The following is a 27,597-nucleotide window of genomic DNA, read 5'->3' on the forward strand; positions in this document are numbered from 1 at the left end:
AACCTAGATCATACACCACCAGTATAATTCGGGATCTCATTTTTAGCTGATTTTGCAGTTTGTGTGTTTGACTGAAATTATTTTTCTTGCATCAAACATGACCCCCACTTTTCTTCTGATTTTTATTTAGCACTGACAATATTTTTCAAGAAAATGTAGGTTACAGCAGGGACATAAATAAATATTTTATTCCTGGTTACAGACATTTAAAATGGGTCCTTATGTGTGCTGCGGCCATTGGAAATAGGTCAGTTTTATATAGAACAAAGAACAACAACTATTTAGTGTGTTATAACTAGAACAGCTATTTAGTGTGTTGTAACCTACAAACAGGGTCTAGGATGTCCGGATAAGGTACGGGACAGATACAGTCATTAATCACTGAAAAGCATCGCTTACAACAATTAAAAATTGTACAAAATGAATGAGAAATTGAACATTATTTACATATGTTTTTATGTCTTATTGCTTGCTGACATTTGCTTTTGTGATATTGACAAGCTAGACACGGATGAATTTGATAGTTTTGTAACAGCGAACCCACTTGTTCTGATTTTATTCAGTAAGAATTCGAAAATAACTTTCACTCGGTCACTGTTTCAGGTCGCTGACACGTTGATAATTCCTGGATTATTTCATGATATTATTACAGTCATTAATTAATTAATTATGGAAAAGATATATTGTGCCTGAAGACCCAGTTCTGTCTGACAGTTTAAGAAGTGTAGTCAAGTTGTTTCTATTGAGTCTGCAGTACCTTTTATTAGCCTTACCCATTGGCTTATCAGGATGGAAGTGTCTACTGGTACGGATCCGTACCTCTAGAATCTGATTCTAGAGGTACAGATACGTACCTCTAGACACGCCTGTTAGGGGGTTTCTAGGGGTACGGACCTCGTTTTTCTAGAGATTTAGGGTTATTTACATGTTAAATTTTGTTGAAAATGAAATAACAAATGAGTCTTAACCAGTCTTCACTTTAAACTTGGATCTAATTGGTTTACAGATACTAGCGTTCACCCTATTGTTTATCTTCTCTTTCAAAACCTAAATAACCAAGGAACTCCAATTGAATACACTGTTCCGTGCCTATTAGTTTGTTGTCAAATAAACTGTTGATCCATAACAGCTAGATTAATGAATGAATCTATCCCTTAAATGAATTCTATTTGAAATTAGCAAAAATATAAATTAATTAATTAATTAGGCATAATGATATGCACCAATTTATTTTGTTATTTAACAATGATAATCGGCACGGAACTGATTGTTTAATAATCAATTAAGCGACATTAAGTAAAAGAAACTGTTTGTGAAAACGTTGCATGTATCTCGAGCGTAACGACTACCAAATGTGTGAAAAACATAAATACACTAAAGGCTAATTATCAATTAAAAGCAGTTTTTCCCCGACATATTTAACATTATTTTGTTTAATGTTTATATCTTTTTTTCTGCCATTTCGAATCCTCGTGATTTATTTGGTGTTCCTCGGTTATTTACGTTCCGAAAAAAAATGCAGCAAATCGGATGAACGTTGTTATCTGTAAACCATTTAGATCCAAGTTTAAGGTGAATTCTGATGAAATGTTATTTGTTATTTCATTTTCAACAAAATTTGAAATGTAAATGACCCTGAATCTCTAGAAAAATGGAGGTCCGTACCCCTAGAAAACCCCTAACAGGCATGTCTAGAGGTACGGATCCGTACCTCTAGAATCAGATTCTAGAGGTACGGATCCGTACCCCTAGACACTTCCTATCAGGATGACTTATTTGGCTGTGACTAAATACAGAGTTGGTGCACCTGTGATATATTACAGACTCCGATATATACCGGATTAACTAAATTTGAAAGAAAACATCTTAAATGTATCTATTTTGTAACCATGGTGATACTAACCCTAACCTCTAGTCAGTATATTATGCATTTGATACACTAAATGCGTGCGGACATGCAAAAAAATGAGTAATTTTGCCGTGCGCTCCAATGGATAATAATTCCACGCCTGCGCAGAACGGCTGCACCAACTCTGCAATGAGAAACATTCGACTTATTTTACGATCTGATGTCATCCCAAGGGACGGCGACAGTCAAAAGTTACCATGTTGTCCCAAAACGTCCTATTATTTGGACTACCTTTTTATGTGATAGCTAGCATAATTTCAATATAAATCTATTAATCTGATTGACATGATTGATATTGCTGTTACTGGTTCGATCATGATAATGATTGATAAATTTATCATGACATCACAGCACATTAGGGGTTCTAACTGACCAATCAGAGAGCTGCATTTTCGAGTACCTGCCAGTTGCCACTTGGGTATAACGAAGTATATTTACAATGAACATTTAGTGACTTTAGAAATAATTACCACATTATTTTAGAAATCAGATTAAGGTTTTTCACTGCAATTGCCCCATATGGTGCTACAAACAACAAAACTTGGAAGTTTCATTGAAATATTATATCGATTTAAAACCTTAATTAAGTTAAAAGTTTTAGATTTTACACAGGGAGTCTATGATAAAGTCCTGGTAAAATGTAATCAATACCCAAGTGAAATTAGTATCATTCGGGAATGTTTTGGACATGTTAAAATTATAAATTGGTGGTCAGTGGTTAGCAGGTTGGACTACAATGCCAGCAGTCCGGGTTTCGATTCCCAGTTGTGGCTGATATCCCAACTAGTGTTCAGTGCTGGGTGATTTACTAAATTAGTACTGTTTCCAGCAGTATCGGCCTAGTCTTTAGCCCTGCCTGGTCTTGAAAAATCTACTGGGAAATGATTCAGAAGGCCATTGCCTGCGAATTCACCCAAAAATAGCTTTTTTTTTTAGCTAAACTACAAAATTTTAAACCTGTGAATTTTAATGATTTCAGATTGTATCTGACACATATTGTCAGGGATCGAATTTAGTGGTCGCTAACTTGCGAAATTCGAGTAAGAATAAAAAACTGTGAGTAGGAAATCATGGCACTCGAATATTTTCGCGATCAAGTTAGAAAATTGACGAATTCGCTCACTGTCCTTTGCCCTTTAAAAACTCCTTTGGGGTAGTTATTTTAACGATAATCACGTAACTGCTTGTAGACGCTTGTCGCTTTTTACAAATTTAATTTTCAGATATCTAAGTAAGTGTCAAAACAATTTTCGTTTTTGTTTTAAATTGGTCAGTGATTTGCAACTGCGAATTGGAGAGGAAAATAACAAGCTTCGTCCCACAGAGACCAAAAGTACTAGCTACACTTAACGGGCAGTGACCTGAAAGAACCTAAAACTTCTGAATCCATCCAGAAGTCCAAAGAATCCTTGAGTACTTTGGTTCATATTATACTTCGAAATCAGGATGTCCCGGCCTGTCAAGTGGGAAATGGAGCTGAACATTAAACTTTTATAGGAAACAAAACAACAACAAAACAACTTAATAAATTAGCATGTTAACAGCCTTTAAGCAAATGCTAGTGAATTTTAACCCACCATTTTGCCAGCGGAAAAAAATGGCACTAGTAAAAAATTGTTAGTGGAAAAAAAGTTAAATTCGATCCCTGAGATTTTAAACCTGTGAATTTTAATGATATCAGATTGTACCTGACACATTTATTTATTTTCTAGAGGCATCGAAGGAATGTCCATCCTGCAACAAAGCGCTGGAGTATTTGGATCGTCTACCTCAGCCTGACCTTGTTCAAACAGGTATTATATTGTATATTGAACAGCTTGTCAGTTTAATAATAGAAGTATTTACCCAAGGTATTTATCATCCCATCCGAATGTTACAAATTTCATCTGTAAATTATAGAAACCATTAGAGTATAGGTCAGCAATGGAGCTGGATATACAAGCACTCATTCCGTATAGGACCCGCCTGCTTAGCTCAATAGGGAGTGCACTGATCTACAGATCGTGAGGTCGAGAGTTTGATCCCGAGGTGGGCTGTATGTTCTCCGTGACAATTTTGATAAAAAACATTGTGTCTGAAATCATTCATCCTCCACCTCAGATTCATGTGGGGAAGCTGGCAGTTACTTGTGGAGAACAGGTTTGTTCTGGTACAGAATCCAGGAACACTGGTTAGGTTAACTGCTCGCCATTACATAACTGAAAATACTGAAATACTGTTGGAAAATGATGTTAAACCCAAAACAAACAAATGAACATTCCGTATAGAAATCGGAGCCATGATTATGCCATGAAGTTTTGAATATAGACCAGCAATCCTTGTGTTTTATTTCCTGGCATCAGAAATATGTTTTCACTTGACAACAGCAAATATGTGTTACAAACAGACTGGAAATAATATGGCACAAACCATAGACTAGCAGTTTATACAAGGGAGCCATGTATATGTAATGATACGCACTCACTGAATGACTTGTAGGTCAGTATTTAAAACTATTGCCCACAGGTGCGAATGATATGCTACTGGAGTATAATAATAAATCTGTTTATTGATGGATTGTGAATATCATTGGCATAAGAACCAGTTGCAAATTTACTAGTTAGTAACATTTTAATAGACAATTTTACAACAAAAATAAAGGAAATATATATTTTTCTATTTATTGAACTGGAAAAAGCTGAATACACACAAACCCTTTTCTAAAAATTATTACATCTTCTGCATGATTCATAACTTGACTCGCTGCATTTTTATTTATTTCAGAAATACTGAAGAGATATGTAATGGATGATGTGATTGCCGACAGGCTCGGTGCATTAGATTATCCTTCAATTGTGTACTTTAGAAATGGCAATCCGGCTCTGTATAATGGTAAAGGTTATAATTTATGCTTCTAGTCTGGTAAAAAGGACCTCTCTGTTTGATCTTCAAATATATGATAAATTCCTGAAACATAATTTTACCTTGACCCTGCTATATTTCTAAAATGGACTGGTTTATCATTCAATTTTGGCATTACCCATTTATTATTCAAAGGGGTGTTCACTGAAAATTTACTGACTGAATAGCAAACAGTGCAGACCATGATATCTGTGCAGGCTGATCTTTGTTGGCACTGGTTGCAAAGGCAGAATCAATTGCCACCAGCGGGCTAAAGGTTTAAAAGGAAATTTGGATCAATTTTTTTTCTACAGTGTAGAATTTACTGACACTATAATTTTTCAAAACTTCAGGATATATTTAGAAAATCGAAAAAGAAAGTTTCGTGTGCTGGAGCTTTTGCTAGACTGATTTGAAAAATTTGAACTACCCACAAATTTTTGTAATGTGTGTGTGTGGGTGGGGAGTCTAAATTTCACAAATAGTATTTTCTCTACAATGTACAATTAAATTAAACTTCTCACAGTTGTAAAAAAAGATATGGTCTGTCAAATGTTGAAATAAAACATACAGGGCCATGTGTTTGTTTTCGAGATTATTTGTCCATGTTTAGAGAGATCTGCATGTGACATCCTAATTTTATGACATTATTTGGAATTAAAGTTTAAAACGTTCTAATATCATATTTTATCTGTAAGATGACAGTGAGGTAGCCATTTCAATAATTTAATTTTACTCACAGGTAACTGTACATTCATTAAACAATTTTCATTTCCATATACCAAGTCTCGGTTTTATTCTACATTATCCAGATAAATGATGTTATGCCATTACATCTGGTTCAACCGCCTCGGTAGTCTAGTTGTAGAGCGTCCGCTTCGGGTGCGGGAGGTCGTGGGTTCAATCCCCGGCCGCGTCATACCAAAGACGCAAAAAATGGTACTAGCAGCTTCCTCACTTGGCGTTCAGCAATAAGGGGATAGTGCTAGGACTGGTCAGCCCGGGGTCAGTATAATGTGACTGGGTGGGGTATCATGCCACTTTCTACGGCGTGATATTCCAGTTCCACATACACACATACTTCTGGTTCATCAAATGTACAGAACTACCTTAAATACCCTACATGAATTTTACCTCTAAGAAAAATTTAAATGTGCATTTGGTAGAATATTGGAATAAAATTAGACTGAATCTGCTCCTGCCATCAGAATATTTTTACAAAATTTATGTGCACCATTTCATTTTTGGTTTAAATAAGGTGAAAAAAAACTTGTATATTTATACTGTTCAAGGGAAACTGGGAAGTGTAGATGATATACCAGAACTTCTGGAGTGGTTGACACAAGCATCACAAGTTGCTACACAAGATCTGTTTGAGGATTCTTTTGAACATCTTACCCAAGCATCCACAGGGGCAACAACTGGGGACTGGTTTGTCCTATTGTAAGTAGAGTTATAATATGAACTTAGGTACTACCTAGAAGGCAGAGCTACCTTGAAAAATCACCAGTACCCCTTGAAAATCAAAGGAGTGCTGCTGGAATTATCTGGAATTATGGATCCGTTTTAGGAAGTTTATGTTCTTTAAGATCTATTAAATTTTTTATGAATTAATGATAATTCATGATTTCTGAATGAATGTCTTAGAATGCGTTAAGATTAAATCTTGACATGCGAAAACTCTACAAATATGCTATATACGAACTAAAGAAAGTTACAGTTCTTTTTAGAAGGAAGAATGTGTCCAGCTTTAAGGCCAAAATACTGCTGTGATAGACCTCTGGTATGGGAGAATGAAAATCATTTATATGTACAAAGCTTGTTTTAAAACCAAAAGACTAGCCATCTTTAAAAGTTATGGATGAGAATTTTACCCTGAGAAAATCACTTTTTTCCCGGAATTCTCGAAAACTCCTGTTTTATTTACTGAACTGCTAAGTTAACAGTCTATGACATTTTTATGGTTAATCTTTTAGCACTACTGGTATAGAATAGGAATGGTAATAGGATCCTTTTTGATGTTTATTGATAATTCATAGCAAATAGTTTTTAGCTCGACTATTCGAAGAATAGTCTAGCTATTCTACTCACCCTGGCGTCGGCGTCGGTGTCGGCGTCGGCGTCACACCTTGGTTAAGTTTTTGCATGCAAGTACATACGGCCATCATTTAAAGGCATATAGCTTTGAAACTTGTTTATTCTTTTTCTAGGTCAATTACCAACCTCAGTGTGTCAAGTTCCATAACTCTGACATGTATTTTGAGCAAATTATGCCCCCTTTTTGACTTAGAAAATTCTGGTTAAAGTTTTACATGCAAGTTACTATCTCCAAAACTAATGCAGATATTGAATTGAAACTTCACGTGTCTTCGGGGTTATAAAACTAGTTGATATCAGGAAGTCCCATAACTCTGACCTTCATTTTGGCAAAATTATGCCTCCTTTTGGACTTAGAAAATTCTGGTTAAGTTTTTGCATGCAAGTACATACAGCCATCATTTAAAGGCATATAGCTTTGAAACTTATTTATTCTTTTTCTAGGTCAATTACAACCTCACTGGGTCAAGTTCCATAACTCTGACATGTATTTTGAGCAAATTATGCCCCCTTTTGGACTTAGAAAATTCTGGTTAAAGTTTTACATGCAAGTTACTATCTCCAAAACTAATGCAGGTATTGAATTGAAACTTCACATGTGTCTTTGGGGTTATAAAACTAGTTGATAGCGGCAAGTCCCATAACTCTGACCTTCATTTTGACCAAATTATGCCCCCTTTTGGACTTAGAAAATTCTGGTTAAAGTTTTGCGTGCAAGTACTTACAGCTATTACTAAAAGGCATATAGATTTGAAACTTATTTATTCTTTTTCTAGGTCAATTACAACCTCACTGGGTCAAGTTCCATAACTCTGACATGTATTTTAAGCAAATTATGCCCCCTTTTGGACTTTGAAAATTCTGGTTAAAGTTTTACATGCAAGTTACTATCTCCAAAACTAATGCAGATATTGAAATGAAACTCCATATGTGTCTTCAGGGTTATAAAACTAGTTGATAGCAGCAAGTCTCATAACTCTGATATGCATTTTGGTCAAATTATGTCCCCTTTTGAACTTAAAACTCTTTTGATATTTAACATTTTGGGTAATATTTTCCTGCTTCTGGGACAATATTTCGAATAGTCGAGCTTGGCTGTCTTATGGACAGCTCTTGTTTTCCTAGTAATAAACTCTGGTCAGTGATTTTTATGATTGTGGATGAAATATATGTGAACGGGGAGAAGAGCATTTTGTGCTTTTCACAGTTCAATGCATGTAAATTTTGATCCAAAAACCTTTTTTTTTTAAAGTTTTATCTACTGACTACTGTACAGACAGTACTACATTGGAACCTGACATCACTAACAAATCACTTGTTGAATTTCACATGAATTACTTTATTTTTTACAATACTTTCAAAACCCATAATAAATAAAAAAAAGAAAAAAACTGAAATAAAAAAGAAGTTTAAAAAAAAGCGCTTCTGGTGAGGTTCGAACTCCCGACCTTTGGACTTCAACGCAACCTCGCTAACCACTGCACCAATGTGGAAGTATGACGTTAGTAACAGAAATATAAGTATATATAATGAATTTCAGTTATGGCAGCGTGACGGAAATCGTTTTGCATCGAAAATATTGTATTTTACCTTTCTTTCTTCGTAGAAAATGTATTTAGCACTAAATTCTTATTATCAGGCGCTCATTTACATTTTTATTCAACGTTCAAAGCAGTAAGCGAAACGCTTTTGTCAACCATAAACAACAAGCGTCTATTGACCTCTTACTGATTAATTACTATGAGCATTGCGTACTGGAAGAAATCCGAACAACACCTATTCCAAAAACTTACCACGAATTTTCAACTCGATAGTAATTCTATACACAGTTTTATTCATTTTCTTTTTTCACACGTCTAACCGTAATGCGACGCTGTCGGCGCCGCTTTGCGGCGCCGGTAGCTCTGCTATAAATTGACAGCTATTTGTACAAGGGGCAACAACTAGGGCTGGTTTAGGTTGTTAGTTCAGTTGTCATTCTTGACTGTTATTTCTAAAGGGACAACAACTGGTGGCCAGTTAGTTCTGTTGAAATTAGAATTGCCATTCTTGATATATTCCTAAAGGGGCAACAACTGGAAATTGGTTTGTTCTGTTGTTAGTGGAGTTGTCTTTCTTGAATGTTTTAACCGGTAACTGGTATGTGCTCTTGTAAGTAGAGATAGTTTACTTATACGTTCCGAAGTCTTCTGTGTCCAACTCCTCCCACACTATTAGCCTGATTTTTTATGCCCCACCCCCACCCCCACATTTTTGTGGGATGCCTGTAGTGTTGCTGCTGTCCATACGTAAATCTTTTGTGTCCAACTCATCCCACACTGTTAGCCTGATTTTCTTCTGAACGTTGTGATGCACACTTATAAACAGTTAAATGAGTTGAAGAATTAAATGAAAATAATTAACAGCGAAGCTTAAGACAGGTTGAATACATTCATAATGTTCTTAACGACTGTGGCATATATTATAACAGTTCTCTTGTATAGCATGGCAAGCATTTGATTTACCAGTAACAGTTTTTGCTTTGTGGCATGGATGATTATTTGACAATATTACTGCAGTTTGTGAGTAGAGTTTTTTGTCATCCAAAGGGAAACAACTGGTATAAAGTGTTTTCTCTTGTAAGTAGAGTTGTCTCCCTTAGCTGCTTTAAATTTCATTTGTATTTTCCAGTTACAAGCCAGGTTGTGATGACTGTATGAAGATACTGCCAAGTGTTGAAAGTGCTGCAATAAGGTGAGAGAAAGAGATGAGCATTGCCATGAGAAAACGATCATAATGCATTTGGGACCAGCATGGATCCAGACCAGCCTGCGCATCTGGCAGTCTGGTCAGGATCCATGATGTTCGCTAACAGTTTCTCTAATTGCATTAGGCTCTGAAAGCGAACAGCATGGATCCTGACCAGACTGTGCGGATGCGCAGGCTGGTCTGGATCCGTGCTGGTCACTAACGCCCTTCGTTGGTTTTCTCATTGCGCGGCTCAGATGTTTGTTTTCATTGTTAATAATTATAAAAAAGCTTACAAAACAGGAAATAATTAGGACTGTCATGCCAAAAATGTTAAGACTGTTGGTTTCTAATCACTTTCTCCTTACTACTGTAGGTTTAAAACCTCACTTATAGTGTAGATTCCTTCCATGAAGCCATCCAGCTGGTTTATTGTATCTTAGTGGCAGTTCTACATGTGATTGTAACTGAATAATGGAATAATCTTTAAACTAGACATGAACAGATATCTGATTTTATTCACATTTAATAACTTTATCATACCATACATAAAAACGTTCACGTATTATCAAAATTGATAACTGTGTACAACCAACAACTACTGCATTTACATTCAGGTGTGATTTGTACTATAAAAAAGTTGAAAATTTAGCATTCTGATGTTTGAATACTCCTGTTATTGGAATATTTTGTCCTGACTAGTAAGTTATTCAAATATCTGAAATCCACTGTAGTATTGCACAATGAAGAGTACAATTTGGTGCTCATACATGTACATGTATGTACAAAGAATATGTAGAGCTATTGCACTCACCCCTTCGTTCATTGGTATTTGCGTTTGTGTCTGCATCCCCATTTGGTTATGTTTTTTATATGTAAAACTAATATCTTAAAGCTTTTATAGGCTGTAACCTCTTGTGGCAGTGGATTGAAACTTCACAGGTCCTTTTTTCATCATTTTGGGAATGCCACCAACACCATGGAATTGGGGAAAATGTCCTCAGAATTTGCCCTAATTGGGAAAATTGAAATGTAACATGATACATATAAAGCTATATTTTTCAAACAGCCAAAAAGACATTTTGTTAACAGCTATTTGGGAATCTTCAGTTTAGAATTGGGAAAAACATTTTTTGGCTTTGGGACTGTAGCCTTTTAAGGGAGGTAGCTATATAGGGGAAAATCCCTGCTTCACACCTTGTTCACTGTAATAATCTGACATATATGTGTTTCATGTTCCATAACTGTTTTGCTTTATTTGCCGAAGTTATTGCCCATTTTTAGCTCATCTGATTTTTTGGTTATTGTCATCACTTGATCGGCATCGGCGTTGGCGATGGTGTTGCCTGGTTAAGTTTTATGTTTAGGTCAGCTTTTCTCCTAAACTATCAAAGATATTGCTTTCAAACTTGCAACAGAACCAGACTGTCTATTCGAAAAGAGCTAGGCTAAGTTAGCCGGACACGTCTGTATCTGAAAAGTTCTCTCTGTCTGTTCTGGGGGCTTTATCTCACTCTGTCCCTCTGGTCAGATCGCTCTGTGTCTGTACTAGTAGAGGATGATTTCGCGCCCTGTGTGGCTGCAGAATATGTAAAGCGCCTTTGAACGTGTTTATCATGAAAAGGGCGCTATATAAATCTGGTATAATAATAATAATAATAATAATAACACTTGTTCACCATCAATAGCTGACCCTGTGCAGCAAGAAACGTAACTCCATCCTGCTTTTTACAAGAATTATGGCCCCGTTTGGACTAAGAAAATATCAGATTTCTTGGTTAAGTTTTATGTTTAGGTACACTTTTCTTCTAAACTATCAAAGATATTGCTTTAAAACTTCCAGCACTTGTTCACCATCATAAGTTGACCCTGTACAGCAAGAAACATAACTCCATCCTGCTTTTTGCAAGAATTATGGCCCCTTTTGGACTTAGAAAATCAGATTTCTTGGTTATTAGTAAGTTTTGTGTTTAGCCCAGCTTTTCTCCTAAACTATCCAAGCTATTGCTTTGAAACTTGCAACACTTGTTCACCATCATAAGCTGACCATGTACAGCAAGAAACATAACTCTATCCTGCTTTTTGCAAGAATTATGGCTTCTTTTGGACTTAGAAAATCAGATTTCTTGGTTAAGTTTTGTGTTTAGCCCAGCTTTTCTCCTAAACTATCCAAGCTATTGCTTTGAAACTTGCAGTAGTTGTTCACCATCATAAGCTGACCATGTACAGCAAGAAACATAACTCTGTCCTGCTTTTTGCAAGAATTATGGCTTCTTTTGGACTTAGAAAATCAGATTTCTTGGTTAAGTTTTGTGTTTAGGTCAGCTTTTCTGTTTAACTATCAAAGCTATTGCTTTTAAACTTGCAACAGTTGTTCACCATCATAAGCTGACCCTGTACAGCAAGAAACATAACTCCGTCCTGCTTTTTGCAAGAATTATGGCTTCTTTTGGACTTAGAAAATCAGATTTCTTGGTTAAGTTTTGTGTTTAGGTCAGCTTTTCTGTTTAACTATCAAAGCTATTGCTTTGAAACTTGCAACAATTGTTCACCATCATAAGCTGACCCTGAACATAACTCCGTCCTGCTTTTTGCAAGAATTATGGCCCCTTTCGGACATAGAAAATATCGGATTTATTGGTTAAGTTTTATGTTTAGGGAATTTTTTCTCCTAAACTATCAAAGCTATTGCTTTGAAACTTGCAACAGTTGTTCACCATCATAAGCTGTCTCTGTACAGCAAGAAACATAACTCCGTCCTGCTTTTTGCAAGAATTATGGCCCTTTTTGGACTTAAAAAATCATGGGTAGGACACTATTTCTATTATACAGAGACAAAAAAGTCAGATGAGTGTCTGCACCCGCAAGGCGGTGCTCTTGTTACTTTTGGTATTCGTTTTTATGATTTTGTGTAGTGGCAGTTAAGTCTTTTGAATAGTGCAGCTTTGCTGTCCTGACAGCTGTTGTTAAATTAGGCCTAAAAAAAAAGTGTTTCTGGTATCCTGACCTACCTTAAAAATTTGCTGCGACCTTAAATGTTTTTATTGCGGTGGGGAAAAAAATCGATATTTTCGCTATTTTTTATACTTTTAAAGAGAAGTTGCTCTTTCTTCATTGTAAAAAAAAAATAGAAGATTTCCTATCTACCTACCCTATGTTTTTTTGGGCATGATACTGGAAACAAACCATTTTTTTAGGCCTTAGTTAATGTTGTTCTGACACTTAGAAGCTTGATGCAATACTTGAAATTGATAAAATTACACGTCCCATTTACAGAAAATATCTATAACAGGTACTAAAAAGTGTCAACTTGACTTTTTTCCAGTGTCAAATACAGAATGAATTTTGCAAAAGTTGATGTTGAGGTCAACAAAAAATTAGCTGAGAGATTCAAGATAACAACATGTCCCTATGGTATTTTGTAAGTAAAATTTCTACATATTTCTGAACCTGCCAGCTTAGCTCAATAGGGAGAGAGCAGATCTACAGATCACGGGGTCGCGAGTTCGATCCCCGGGTGGGCCGTATGTTCTCTGTGATGATTTGACGAAAGATACCGTGTCTGAAATCATTAGTCCTACACCTCTGATTCATGTGGGAAAGTTAGCAGTTACTTGTGGAGAACAGGTTTGTACTGGTACAGAATCTAGGAACATTGGTAAGGTTAACTGCCCTACGTTATATAACTACTGTTGAAAAACGGTGTTAAACCCAAAACAAAACAAAAAACAAATATATTTCTGTGGAATTTGTCAGTTTGAAATGTAGAAATGACATGTAACATGTCCCTAAATCTATCATGTGCAGTGTAAGATAGCCATGGTCTTTGGTGGACGCATTGGCCAAGAGGACTAAGACTCCTACGGAGGTGAAGGCCCCTGGTTCGAATCATGGCTACTCCCATTGCGGTGTGTCCTTGGGCAGGGCACTTTATCACGATTGCCTCAGTCAACCCAGCTGTAAATGGGTACCAGTATATAGCTGGGGGTAAGGTATAAATGGTTTTAACTGTTCTTAAAATAGGATCACTCAAAAGCTCTACAGAGCTTATTTATGTTTATTATTTCACAAAGCGACAGTAAATAAAATTTACCATTACCGTTATTTACCTTCAAGAAATCAGCCATTTACACAATCACTGTGATACAGTGTCACTGTAGTCTGCCCTTAACATTCTTTAGGGACTGCACAGATCCGCAGATCACTATTGTGAGTTCAGTCCCAGAGTATAGTCTTAAACCTTTCCTGGAGGGGCAGCTTGGATTCCGCTACCATTCATGTATGTCTCTAATATACCTCTTGATGATTTAACCGCCTTAGTAGCCTAGTGGTAGATTGTCCGCTTCGAGTGCGGGAGGTCATGGGTTCAATCCCCGGCTGCGTCATACCAAAGACGTTAAAAATGGTACTAGTAGCTTTCTCGTTTGGCGCTCAGCATTAAGAGGATAGTGCTAGGACAGGTCAGCCCGGTGTCAGTATAATGTGACTGGGTGGGGTATCATGCCACATATCTACGGCGTGATATTCCAGTGAGGCAGCACTATGAAGTTGGGCATTGTGCTCACTGCTACAAGTAGACACCGTCGTTTATATGACTGAAAAATTGTTGAAAAAGACGTTAAACCAGAACACACACACACACACTTGATGATTTTAAGAAAGAAAAAAATTGTCTAAGACTTATGAACAAGTTTCTTTAAATATGTAACTTTTGTTGTAGCGATTACGAAAATATCTTTGCAAGGACCTTAACTTGTGATAAACTATTTTCAGGTTTAAACAAGGGAAAATGTATCCATATGAACCAGGAAAATTTGACACACAGTCTTTGATAGCTTTTACTGAAACTTGGTACAAAAATGTGAAGTCTTCTCCAGTACCGAAGGAGCCTACAGCATTGTAAGTATGGTAAAATTATATTGTTTGATTCCACAGTACCTTAACCCTTACCATGCTAAATTTCTATAATGGACTTGTCAATCTTTCAATTTGGACAGTACCATTAACAGTTTAAAGGGGTGCTTACTAAAAAGATACTGAATGCACTGTACCTTAAGGTCATACAGCTTTAAGTAGAGTGGGCAACCTCCTGGCCGAGTGGTTAAGGTTGCTGACTTCAAATCACTTGCCCCTCATTGATGTGGGTTTGAGCCTCACTTGGGGCATTGAATTCTTCATGTGAGAAAGCCATTTCAGCTGACTTACGGAAGATCAGTCATATTACCCTTGATGAAATAATGCATGGAGGGGCACCTGGTGTCTTCCTCCACCATCAAAGCTGGAAAGTCACCATATGACCTAACATTGTGTCGGTGCAAGGTTAAACCCAACAAACTAAAATGTAAGTAGAGTATAATTGAGCCGTGCCATGAGAAAACCAACATAGTGGGTTTGCGACCAGCATGGATCCAGACCAGCCTGTGCATCCGCGCAGTGTGGTCAGGATCCATACTGTTCACTAATGGTTTCTCTAATTGCAATATGCTTTGAAAGCGAACAGCATGGAGCCTAACTAGACTGCGCATTCAGGTCAGGATCCCTGCTGGTTGCAAATGCACTATGTTGGTTTTCTTATGGCGCGGCTCAACTATATAGAAGAGATACCAATTATGTAGTTTTAAAGTTTTAAGAAATATTTCAATATACAAATTTGACCATTGTCATGCTGGTTCCACTCCCGTAAATATTTTTCATTTCAGTCTGATATGATGTCTGCTTCAGGTAGTTGTAATGTCCTGTCCATCAATAACAATACTGTGAAATCATTAATATTTGTGGGGGACTAATTTTCGTGGATTTCGTAGTTGAGTCAATCCACGAAATTTTATACCAACGAACAAGTAAAATTTCCATTCATTTTATGTTCAGAAGTTGAAATCCACGAATTCACATCCCCACGAAATTGCTGTTTTGACCAAAACCACAAAATTTCATGCCCACGAAATTAAATGATTTCACAGTATACAGAACAAACAGAAGTTTTTTCAGTTCCAAAATTTCATTCCTTTGTGTAATACAGAATATCAAAAATCATTTTATAAAACTTTTTCCTTACCATATATTTATGTCTCCCTCATACATGGGGGAGACATATTGTTTTTGCCTTCGCTGTTCATCTTCCCATCTGTCTGTCTGTCCATATGCATTAAGCTTGTCCGGCTTTCACAGGTCAAACTGCTGGCTGGATTTCAACGAAACTTCACAGGAGTGATCATGCAGTACCAAACCTAGTTGTGCATATCACTGGCACATTCACTTCACTGCACAAAATGGTCGCAGCCAGAGCTAAAGGTATACATAGGGGGTGCAGAGACATGTTTTTGTGACAAAAACACTATCTAGTTTATATTTCCATTTCAGTGACATTTTGACAGAATCTATAGCCATGTATATTAAAGTAAGTATATTCAATTTGGTAGTCACGTTAGTTGTGTTACATGGTGTTCCTGACAAGTTTCAAGTTTCATTAATCATTATCATATCTTCCATGCATAAAGAATTCTTAAGGTGGTGGACCTGTATGGAGGCTTGACAAATATTGTGAGATTTCATGATCTCCGGAGTATTAAACAGATAAGCTGCGTATATGCATAATTCTAACATGACCAGTAAATAACCTACATACATGCAGCGCAAAATCTGTCTCGGGGGTATTCTGCAATAAACCACTCGTGTGCAATGATGTAATCTGATCCAGGTGCGTAGCACGGTCGTAAAAAGTAGTTACCATTTTTTCTAACAATGTGATGCTAGTATGTTGTGTTAGAATCAAAATAATAAGTTCCCAAGTGTGATTTATCGTAGAATAACACAAGTTTTTCGTTCTTATGCAAAACAACATATGACTGAGGCCTACGGCCTTCATGATATATTCTTACACATAAAAACTCAAAACTCGGGTCATTCTGCAATAAACCACGTTTGGGAACTTATTATTTCTTAAATACCCTATTAAATTTGCAAAATACACAATAGAATTGTCTTTTAATTCTTATCAAAACTCATATGAGTCACACCATGAGAAAACCAACATAGTGCATTTGCGATCAGCATGGATCCAGACAAACCTGTGCATCCGTGCAGTATGCGCAGTCTGGTCAGGGTCCATGCTGTTTGCTAATGGTTTCCCTAATTACAATAGAGTTTGAAAGCAAACAGCATGGATCCTGACCAGAATGTGTGTATGCGCAGGCAGGTCTAGATCAATGCTGGTCGCAAAGCCACTATGTTGGTTTTCTTATGGCGCGGCTCATATGTAGATTCAAAATACTCAGTTGACATCTCCATGCCACCCATTCACGGTATGTTGTACCTGCAGAATTTATCAGTTGTCACTAGAAGTCTCAGACATTCATTATTCATGATGCAGTCTGAAAATATACAAGTTTATCATCAGATCTGTATCAGTCATGTGCTAAAAATAAAGCATCCCTGTGGTGTCAGAAATGTGGAAGAAAGAAAATTCATGTAGATTTAAACTAAAAAACTTTAAATTGATAGCATACTAAAAGTTTACTTACTGGCATCTATATACATGTTACAGATATATATATATAACTCTGTTTTGATTAATTTTTGTTAATCACTTTATGAAAATGTGGAAGAAAGAAAATTAATGAAGATTTAAAGCAAAAAATGTATACTGGTGGCCTACGAAATGTTAATTTAATTTTATTTATTTTTATTATTTATTAAATTTTATTGGATGTTTATTAGTTATTTTTTCTTTTCAGCAACAAGTAGAAAATCCTAACAAAAACTGGATGTTGATACTTGGTGTTCCATCTGTGTGTTTACTGTTGGTTATAGTAATAGTGTATGTGTTTAGAAAACCTGAAGACAGCAGACAGAAACATGACTAATCTTTCCTTAATAGAGGAGTATATAATTATGTGTTAAGGGATTTTTTTTCTGGTGTAAGTAAAAGTGTTTTAAAGAGGCAGTGGCCAGGGATCTGGTACCTCTAGAGCTTGAGTCAAATGGTCTGGTTACTAGACCTATAGATACTCGTATTAACCTTTAGCATGCTAGGTAAACTGTCGTCTGCTGGGAATGTCGTCTGCTTAAATTGTAAAGTTCATTCAATTTGCTCCAAAATTGGAAGAAATATTGTCAGAGTAGCAAACAGCTTGGAACCTGATCAGACGCCGATTTAATCGGCGTCTGATCTGGTTCCAAGCTGTTTGCAAAGGCTGTTAAATTCGCCTGCAGCAGGCTAAGGGTTAAATGGGCTGTTTAGAGGTCTGGTAATCAAAAAGAGCATTTAAACAGCTAATAAAATGGGACTGAGATGTTCCTTATACATGTATATGAGTGAAGAATTTATGCGTTCTTTTGTTAGCTCAATTGTCACAAAGTGACAAGGTGAGCTATGTGACCGCTTGATGTCCGTCGTCAGTTGTGCGTCGTCCGTCAACAATTTGTAAAAAAATCTTCTTCTTGAAAACCACTGGGCAGAATTACACCAAACTTAACAGGAATGATCCTTGGGTGGCCCCCTTTCAAAATTTTTCAAAGAATTGAATTCCATGCAGAACTCTGGTTGCCATGACAACCTAAAGGAAAATTTTTAAAAATCTTCTTCTCAAAAACCGGATGCCCTAGAGCTTAGATATTTGGTGTGAAGCATTGCCTAGTGGACCTCTTCCAATTTTGTTCAAATCATGACCCCGGGGTCTAAATTGACCCCGCCCCAGGGTTCACTTGATTTTACATAGGAAAATCTTAAAAAATCTTCTTCTCAAAAACCAGAAGCCCTAGAGCTTAGATATTTGACATTTAGCATTGTCTAGTGGACCTCTACTAAAATTGTTCAAATCATGACCCCAGGGTCAAAATTGACCCGCCCCAGGGGTTACTTGATTTTACATAGGAAAATCTTCAAAATTTTTTAAAAAATAAACCAGAAGGCCTAGAGCTTAGATATTTGACATGTAGCATTGCCTAGTGGACCTCTACAAAATTTGTTCAAATCATGACCCCCGTGGTCAAAATTGACCCCGCCCAGGGGTCACTTGATTTTACATAGGAAAAATCTTCAGAAAATTTCTAAAAATAAACCAGAAGGCCTAGAGCTTAGATATTTGACATGTAGTATTGTCTAGTGGACCTTTACAAGGTTTGTTCAAATCATGACCCAAGGGGTCAAAATTGACCCCGTCCCAGGGGTCACTTGGTTTTAGATAGGAAAATCTTCAAAAATTTTTTAAAAATAAACCAGAAGGCCTAGAGCTTAGATATTTGACATGTAGCATTGCCTAGCAGACCTTTACAAGGTTTGTTTAAATCATGACCCCTTGGGTCAAAATTGTTCCCGCCCCAGGGGTCACTTGATTTTACATATAGGAAAATCTTCAAAAATTTTCTAAAAATAAACCAGAAGGGTAGAGCTTAGATATTTGACATGTAGCATTGCCTAGTGGACCTCTACAAAATTTGTTCAAATCTTGACCCCCCCTCCCCCACATGGTCAAATTGACCCAGCCCCAGGGGTTACTTGATTGTACATAGGGAAATCTTCATAAATTTGCTAAAAATAAACCAGAAGGCCTAGATCTTAGATACTTGATATGTAACATTGCCTAGTAGACTTCTACAAACTTTGTTCAAGTCATGACCCCCAGGTTGAAATTGGCCCCCCGCAGGGGTTACTTGATTGTACATCAGAAAATCTTCCAAAAAATTTCTAAAAGTCATCAGTTTGACATTTGAAACATGTAGCTCATATTACTCAGGTGAGCGATCCAGGGTCATCTTGACCCTCTTGTTTCATAGTAATATGTAACAGCAGACAAATGTGGATTTATTTATTGAATATTAAAGTAAGTAGTATTCAAATATCTATGCAGTAAGAAGAGAATAATGAGCCACGCCTTGAGAAAACCAACGTAGTGGGTTTGCGACCAGCATGGATCCAGACCAGTCTGCGCATCCGCACAGTCTGGTCAGGATCCATGCTGTTCGCTTTTAAAGCCTATTGGAATTGGAGAAATTGTTAGCGAACAGCATGGATCCTGACCAGACTGCATGGATGCGCAGGCTGGTCTGAATCCGTGCTGGTCGCAAACCCACCATGTAGGTTTTATCATGGCACGGCTCGGATCATTTTCTGTTCTGGAAAACAGCCAGTATGTAAATTAATCATGATTAATGAGTAAATAGCTGTTTAAGAAAACATCTAGTAAGGTATTCATGATATACCAGTTGAGGAATGAAACATCCAGTAAAATATTCATGATGGATGAGTGAATCTCTAGGTATTGACAGTAACTGTTTACTGTAACATGATTCAAATTTGCGGGCATGTATATAAATTAAATTTATAGACTAAGTGTTCTTTTAAAGTTACTCGCCCAAAGTTTGTGTGAAATTTTTCAACATGTTGATTTCCAAGTTTGACAAAGAATGTATATATGACACTGAAAAATGATGAAGCTGGTGGAAATTATTATTATTATACCACATTTATACAGCACTCTTTTCATTCATATATACACGTTCAAAAGTGCTTCACAGAAAAATTGCAAAAATACTAACAAATCTGCATACAAAAACAATGCATTTCACATTAACAAAATTCATAAATGTAAAATGTATAAATTAAACAGGATAAACATACACACATATTTAAAAGTATTTAAGTTACCCTAGGATGAAATACTGTTCTACGCAGGTTTATGAAGAAGAAAAAAAAGCATAAATGTATATAAATAAATAAAGTTAAAAAGAAATGCTAAAAGAATGTAAAGTTTCAGTGTTGCATTGGTTTTCTACTTTCTGCACAATATTTTTGATTTTGGTTATTTATAAGAATACCTTGTAAAAATCTATGTCAATAAGTTTGTACCGCTAGTCACTTTCAGAGTCCTCACTTTTTTATGGATTTTTTGAGAGAAATTATTTTTTTGCCACAGATGTGTGGGTTAGGCTCTTTAAAAATAGACAAACAAAGTGAAGACAGTTTTATTTTGTGTATTCAGGGGAGACTTTTATATTCAGTTGAACTGCGTTAACTCAAACTCGACCGGACCATCAAAATTTGGTCGAGTGATCGATTCTTCTAGCCATCAAACAAAATTCATTATACAGGGATTTATCAGGGACCTGACGACAAGTTTGAGAGAAGGGTGGTGTACAAATTATCCTTGTTCGAGTTAACGGAGTTTGACTGTATACTAAAGTGTACTATCAATGGCAGAATAAAGTTCAAGTTATTTCATTTTGCAAATTTATATTTTATACATGATATTCTGGGTATAGGGTTTTCTGTTGTTTTAGTTTATGTTGCTTTTGTGCAGTTTCTGATAAACAAATGTTTTATTGGTACATTTTTTAGCTTACCTGAGCAGGAATAAGGATCATACAGTATAGTTTATTTGTCTGTTCATCTATCTGTTTTGTCTGTCTGTCTGACAGTCTCCATCTGTCTTCCTGTCTGCCTGTTTCTCCATCTGTCTGTCTCTTTCTTGTTGAAAATAGAGTATCTTGCTAGCTCTATAAAGAGAGCTTTATTTTCAGTCTAACAGTTATAGGGATATTGTGCCATGCTATGCCATAGTGACTAAGAATCAACAAAAACAAAGCAAAACTTTCTTATTCTGCGTGACAAAGGGGAATTCAGATTTATTCTTCCTGTCCACAGATTAATCACACTTTAATAGTTAGTCATTTGTCTGCGAGTCAAAGGGTCATTCAGGCATGATCTACCAGTTGATAGGTAATTCAAACTTAGCCTACTTATGAACAGGGGTCATTCATACTAAGTGACCCAGTCCATGGTACATTCAGACATAATCCAGCAGTCAAAGGATCATTCAGACATGGAATATGAGTTCAGGGGTCATTCAGAATCAGTCTGCTGAATAAAATGCAAGGTACATTCAGACGAAAGCAACTAGTCCAATGGTCATTCATGTCTAATGCACCAGTCCAAGTCTCATTGGAAAAAATATTAAAAATCATCTGATCCTATTTCCAAGCCTGTTTAATTATAATTATCAGATAACCCCAAGTAATATGTTGTCACTTGACTGTGACCTTGACCTACTTTCTTGTTTTTTAAGATACAGCCATTGAAATTTTGAAGACATAAACAGTTTTGCACACCAAGCGTAAAACTGAATTTCATTGACCATGACTGTGACCTACTGACTTTCTTAATATTTTATCATCAGTTTGACACATGTAGCTCATATTACTCAGGTGAGCGATCCAGTGTCATCATTACCCCCTTGTTTCAATTTTATAGCAGTTGCATATTTTTTCTGCCTCATTTGATTATTGTTTTGTATTTTCATTTGTTCTCTTTATTATCATAAGTTCATTTTGTTCTACATTGTACGTAGATCAAAAATATTAATGTGAATGACCAAAACATTTTGTTCTTAAGATTTATTTCCACAAGAAAGTATGACATTAAGCCTGACCCTGTTAAATTTCCATAATGCACTTGTCCATCTGTACCATTAACTGTTTAATGGGGTGCTTACCAAAAACATACTGACTGAATAGCGAACAGTGCAGATCTTGATCAAACTACACAGATGACTACATTGGTTGCAAAGGCAGAACCGATCGTGTCAAGGGTCAAGGCATGACTGTCAAAGAACTTTGCTGTACCTTTTCAAATAGAAGATTTTATAGGTACTTAGAATTCCCTGAAAAGAAATTACCAACAATATTACAATGTATTTTATACTGCTAAGATCATTACAGAAAGCGCAGATTCGGGATCGCAAGTTAGATCCCCGGGCGAGGCCTATGCTATTCATGACGACTTGATAAAAAAATGTGTCTGAAGTAATTTGTCCCCACCACTGATTCATTTGGAGAAATGATTCATCACATGACTGAGAATTCAACGCCACGAGTGAGGCTCGAACCCACATCAATGAGGGGGAAGCGATTTGAAGTCCGCGGCCTCGTAATCAACTTGTATTTAACGTAAAATAAAGTTTCTTGTAGAGATCCAATGAATCTGGATATAAGCACTTGGATATTTGCAAGCTAACACGCAAGACCTCTGGGGAAGAAGTCATATTGCATTGATTTAGGAAGATTTGTCTTAGTCGAAATAAAATGAGCCGTGCCATGAGAAAACCAACGTAGTGGCTTTGCGACCAGCATGGATCCAGACCAGCCTGCGCATCCGCGCAGTCTGGTCAGGATCCATGCTGTTCGCTTTCAAAACCTATAGCAATCAGAGAAGCCGTTAGCGAACAGCATGGATCCTGACCAGACTGCGCGGTCTGGATCCATGCTGGTCGCAAACCCACTATGTTGGTTTTCCCATGGCACGGCTTAAGTACAGTTTAAACTCGATATCGCAGACTCGCTTATATCAAAATTCCGGCTATCTTTTGAGACATTTTCAGGTCCCGCCCCGAAAACGTGCACAAACTATCATTTTAAGTCGAAATTTTGGTATCTCGAAGTAAACTGCTCGATCGTTAAAATGTCACATTAACATTGTCGACTATTTAGCACAAATCTATGGGACCACTAAGTTGTTCTCGCGGATTTTGTTTATGTACATTATTGGGCAAGATATCATAAAAACATCTAAAAAGCCAGTCGGCAAACTTCCTAAATTAATTTTGTTCTATCTCTAAATTATCTTTATTAGCCACCTGCCTTAATTTAAGTTGTCAGATTATGTTGCTCCATTGGGAGGCCGCCTAATCCAGGTTTTATTGTATTTCATTTTACTGCTTTAATACTACAGCTTTGCAGAGCTTTTTTTTTTGAGTGTTAGACAATGACATGCAATTTCAGTAAATACGTTTGATAATTGTGCCGCGCCATGAGAAAAACAACATAGTGCATTTGTATCCAGCCAGCATGGATCCAGACCAGCCTGCGAATCCGCGCAGTCTGGTCAGGATCCATACTGTTCGTTTACGGTTTCTCTAATTGCAATATGGTTTGAAGGCGAACAACTGGTAGCCATTGCACTATGATGGTTTTCTCATGGTGCGGCTCAATTATTTGGAAGAGAAAGCAATATGTAGTTTTAAAGTTTTTAGAAATGTTTGAGTATACAAAATGTGGTTTGATTTTGATCCTGCTCGCTAAACTTGAAAAATCACCCTACTTCCTTAATACATCTTAAAATTCCGTTTTTTATATTGACTGCACAAATCACCACTTTTTTTAAAAGGAAAAAAAACCTGTCCATAGTTAGCAATAAATGAACAAGGACTTTGTACTTTTGCAGCGGTGAAGATGATTGAGCCTTGATTAAAGTACGTTATCGTCTCAGAAATGTTATCAAGCAACGATATTAATTATTGAAGTTTAAAACCGCACAGTCACAATACTAATTTTTGCCACCATATCTTGAGCTGTTCACGATATCCAAATATTGAAATATGAACGTCTAGCATGGACATTTTGTCATATTATCTGTTAAAAATTTCTTTTTAAATCAACCTTATACGCCCGATATGAAGGCGCGTGCGTCTGTCCGTCCGTCATAATTCGTGTCCTGAGCATTAACTTTCTTGGCTTTTAGTATCCTGTCGCCACCACCGCACAAACACGCCCTGCTTTTTCTCCTAACACACACATCACACACACACATCTGACTCCGTCCTCCTTTGATCTAACCCTGCGGGCCTATGTTGACCCCTTTAGCGGAGCTCTTTATTGTTTTTTATTCTAGTAAAAATGCATGTATATAAATGTATAGCCTTTTTAACCTCATTCGTCTCTGCACAAGCTGATACTTACATTGAACCAACTGAGTGGCCTTTTCGCTTTCCTTTTATAACTTTTAATCTATTCATAAGTTTTTATTGATGTTCCTATTAAGTTCTTCAAGCATTATTAATAAGTACAGGTTAGTTCAACTCGAAAAACCTGTTAACAACTGATCAATAATCAATAAAGTTATATTGAAATATTAGATTTGAAGGGGATTAAAACTATTGTTAATTTTGTATATTTAAACATTTGCTTTTCAAATGGTCTTTATTAATTTAAGAGTTTAAATATCCCCGATGTAAATATTTTGAAAGTATCCAATAGCGCTTAAAAGCTCAGGTGATGTTGTCCGATTAATGAAAGAAAATTGGGTCGTATTATATACATACAGCATCGTAAGACTACAGTTAAAAACGTGTTTGTTATAGGTTGAGTGATACAAATTTTCACCTATTAATTTGACGTTATTTCAACCGACAATTTATGTTCAGGTAAGATTTAATTGAGAGATAGTAGAACCAGTCCTTTTTAGATTCTTTATATCGATATTACGTTCTGATAAAATTTAATTAAGAGATGATGTATAGTGAACCAGCCATTTTTAAATTCTTTGTATCGATAAATTACGTTCAGATAGATGATGTATAGTAGAACCAACCACTTTAAGAATATTTTTATGTCGATTTTGATATTTGCTTTATGAAAATCAGTCAATAATAGAGGGAAGCACTGTTACAACCACATTTGTAATAAAAACCAGATTTGTAATAATTATAACATTTCTTGTTTTTATTACAAAAGTGGTTGCAAAGGTTCAACCACATTTGTAATAACCAGATTTGTAATAAAAATCGCAAACACTTTTTTCGAGAGATGTGTTTTCCCACGTGATATTCAAGCTTATGCATGCGTTATTAAGCACGTGAAGGTCGAATTAAACTGTCATGGGTCATTTAAGACTCCACATGTTTTACCTGAAATCCTTGTTCATGGACATATTTTACTTTAGAAAATTATTACATTTCTCGTTTTTATTACAAAAGTGGTTGCAAAGGTTCAATCACATTTGTAATAACCAGATTTGTAATAAAAATCGCAAACTTTTTTTTTCGGGAGATGTGTTTTCCCACGTGACATTCAAGCTTATGCATGCGTTATTAAGCACGAGCAGGTCGAATTAAACTGTCCTGAGTCATTTAAGACTCCAAATGTTTTACCTGAAATTCCTTTTCATGGACATATTTTACTTTTAAAAATTATTACATTTCTTGTTTTTATTACAAAAGTGGTTGCAAAGGTTCAACCACATTTGTAATAACCAGATTTGTAATAAAAATCGCAAACTTTTTTTTTCGGGAGATGTGTTTTCCCACGTGACATTCAAGCTTATGCATGCGTTATTAAGCACGTGCAGGTCGAATTAAACTGTCCTGGGTCATTTAAGACTCCAAATGTTTTACCTGAAATCCTTGTTCAGGGACATATTTTACTTTAAAAAATTATTACATTTCTCGTTCTTATAACAAAAGTGGTTGCAAAGGTTCAACCACATTTGTAATAACCAGATTTATAATAAAAAACGCAAACTTTTTTTTGAGAGAGATGTGATTTCCCACGTGATATTCAAGCTTATGCATACGTTATTAAGCACGTGCAGGTCGAATTAAACTGTCCTGGGTCATTTAAAACTCCAAATGTTTTACCTGAAATCCTTGTTCATGGACATATTTTATTTCAGAAAATTATTACATATCTCATTTTTATTACAAAATTGGTTGCAAAGGTTCAACCACATTTGTAATAACCAGATTTGTAATAAAAAACGCAAACTTTTTTTTTCGTGAGATGTGTTTTCCCACGTGATATTCAAGCTTATTCATACTTTATTTAGCACGTGCAGGTCGAACTAAACTGTCATGGGTCATTTAAGACTCCAAATGTTTTACCTGAAATCCTTGTTCATGGACATATTTTATTTCAGAAAATTATTACATTTCTCGTTTTTATTACAAAAGTGGTTGCAAAGGTTCAACCACATTTGTAATAACCAGATTTGTAATAAAAATCGCAAACTTTTTTTTCGGGAGATGTGTTTTCCCATGTGATATTCAAGCTTATGCATGCGTTATTAAGCACGTGCAAGTCGAATTGAACTGTCCTGGGTCATTTAAGACTCCAAATGTTTTACCTGAAATCCTTGTTCATGGACATATTTTACTTTAAAAAATTATTACATTTCTCGTTTTTATTACAAAAGTGGTTGCAAAGGTTCAACCACATTTGTAATAACCAGATTTGTAATAAAAATCGCAAACTTTTTTTTTCGGGAGATGTGTTTTCCCACGTGATATTCAAGCTTATGCATACGTTATTAAGCACGTGCAGGTCGAACTAAACTGTCATGGGTCATTTAAGACTCCAAATGTTTTACCCGAAATCCTTGTTCATGGACATATTTTATTTCAGAAAATTATTACATTTCTCGTTTTTATTACAAAAGTGGTTGCAAAGGTTCAACCACATTTGTAATAACCAGATTTGTAATAAAAATCGCAAACTCTTCTTTTCCGGAGATGTGTTTTCCCACGTGATATTCAAGCTTATGCATGCGTTATTAAGCACGTGCAGGTTGAATTGAACTCTCTTGGGTCATTTAAGTACTCCAAATGTATTACCTGAAATCTCTGTATAAATATTTGTCCTAAGACACTGAACTGGCATTTTTAAAGGTTCTAGCTTGATAGAAGATGTCGGAAAATAGTGATGAATCTGGTCCAGAAATTCTGATGTATATTTATCTTTTCAAACAAATTTTACATGCCAAAAGGCCTGTAAACAAAACCCATTTCATATCAGCAGGTTTTAGGGGATTCTTTATGTAAGCTAATTCGTACCTATATATCACACATGCGCAAAATAATTTCTGTAGGTACTAATTCCTCAAAATTTCATAAATACCATCTACTTTTAATTCTTAATGACCCTAATCCCGTTGTAAACAATTGTCGTCTTGGGGTATTCAAGATCATCTTTAGTGAAAGGTCGTTTTTGCATTAAGCCTACTCTTACAGCTTACCTGACACATGGACATAGACACGAACACCAATGGCAAATATTGGACTTCAGCAGAATCATTTGATATAGGAAATAATCAAATAACAAGCTTATTAAGATTTAGCTAAATTTATTAGGTCTATATCCTATAGACCCTTTAAAGACACATGCTCACAAATAACGCAAAATTACACAACAAGTATCGTAGTATCGTAAGCAGGCATGAA

At 36.1% G+C, this 27,597-nt stretch overlaps 1 protein-coding gene across 1 annotated transcript; it reads left to right on the top strand.

The window, feature by feature from the left end:
* Nucleotides 1-388: 388 nt before the first annotated feature.
* LOC123542790 (protein disulfide-isomerase A5-like) lies at nucleotides 389-21,986 on the top strand. Its single transcript, XM_045328792.2, has 9 exons — nucleotides 389-562; nucleotides 3,622-3,702; nucleotides 4,673-4,780; nucleotides 6,082-6,232; nucleotides 9,557-9,619; nucleotides 12,939-13,034; nucleotides 14,387-14,512; nucleotides 15,974-16,010; nucleotides 17,347-21,986. The coding sequence occupies exons 1-9, from the start codon at nucleotides 421-423 to the stop codon at nucleotides 17,473-17,475; spliced, it is 933 nt and encodes a 310-aa protein (XP_045184727.2). The 5' UTR covers nucleotides 389-420; the 3' UTR covers nucleotides 17,476-21,986.
* The last annotated feature ends 5,611 nt before the right edge of the window (nucleotides 21,987-27,597 follow it).

The sequence above is a fragment of the Mercenaria mercenaria genome, chromosome 19, assembly GCF_021730395.1.
Source record: "Mercenaria mercenaria strain notata chromosome 19, MADL_Memer_1, whole genome shotgun sequence".
Lineage (NCBI taxonomy): Eukaryota > Metazoa > Mollusca > Bivalvia > Venerida > Veneridae > Mercenaria > Mercenaria mercenaria.

Excerpts from the sequence above, each read along its gene's own strand:
- LOC123542790 (XM_045328792.2), top strand. The coding sequence starts at position 421 with ATGAATGAGAAATTGAACATTATTTACATATGTTTTTATGTCTTATTG. Across the intron at positions 3,703-4,672 it reads GCCTGACCTTGTTCAAACAG|AAATACTGAAGAGATATGTA; the intron begins GTATTATATTGT and ends TATTTATTTCAG. Across the intron at positions 16,011-17,346 it reads CTATAGCCATGTATATTAAA|CAACAAGTAGAAAATCCTAA; the intron begins GTAAGTATATTC and ends TTTTCTTTTCAG.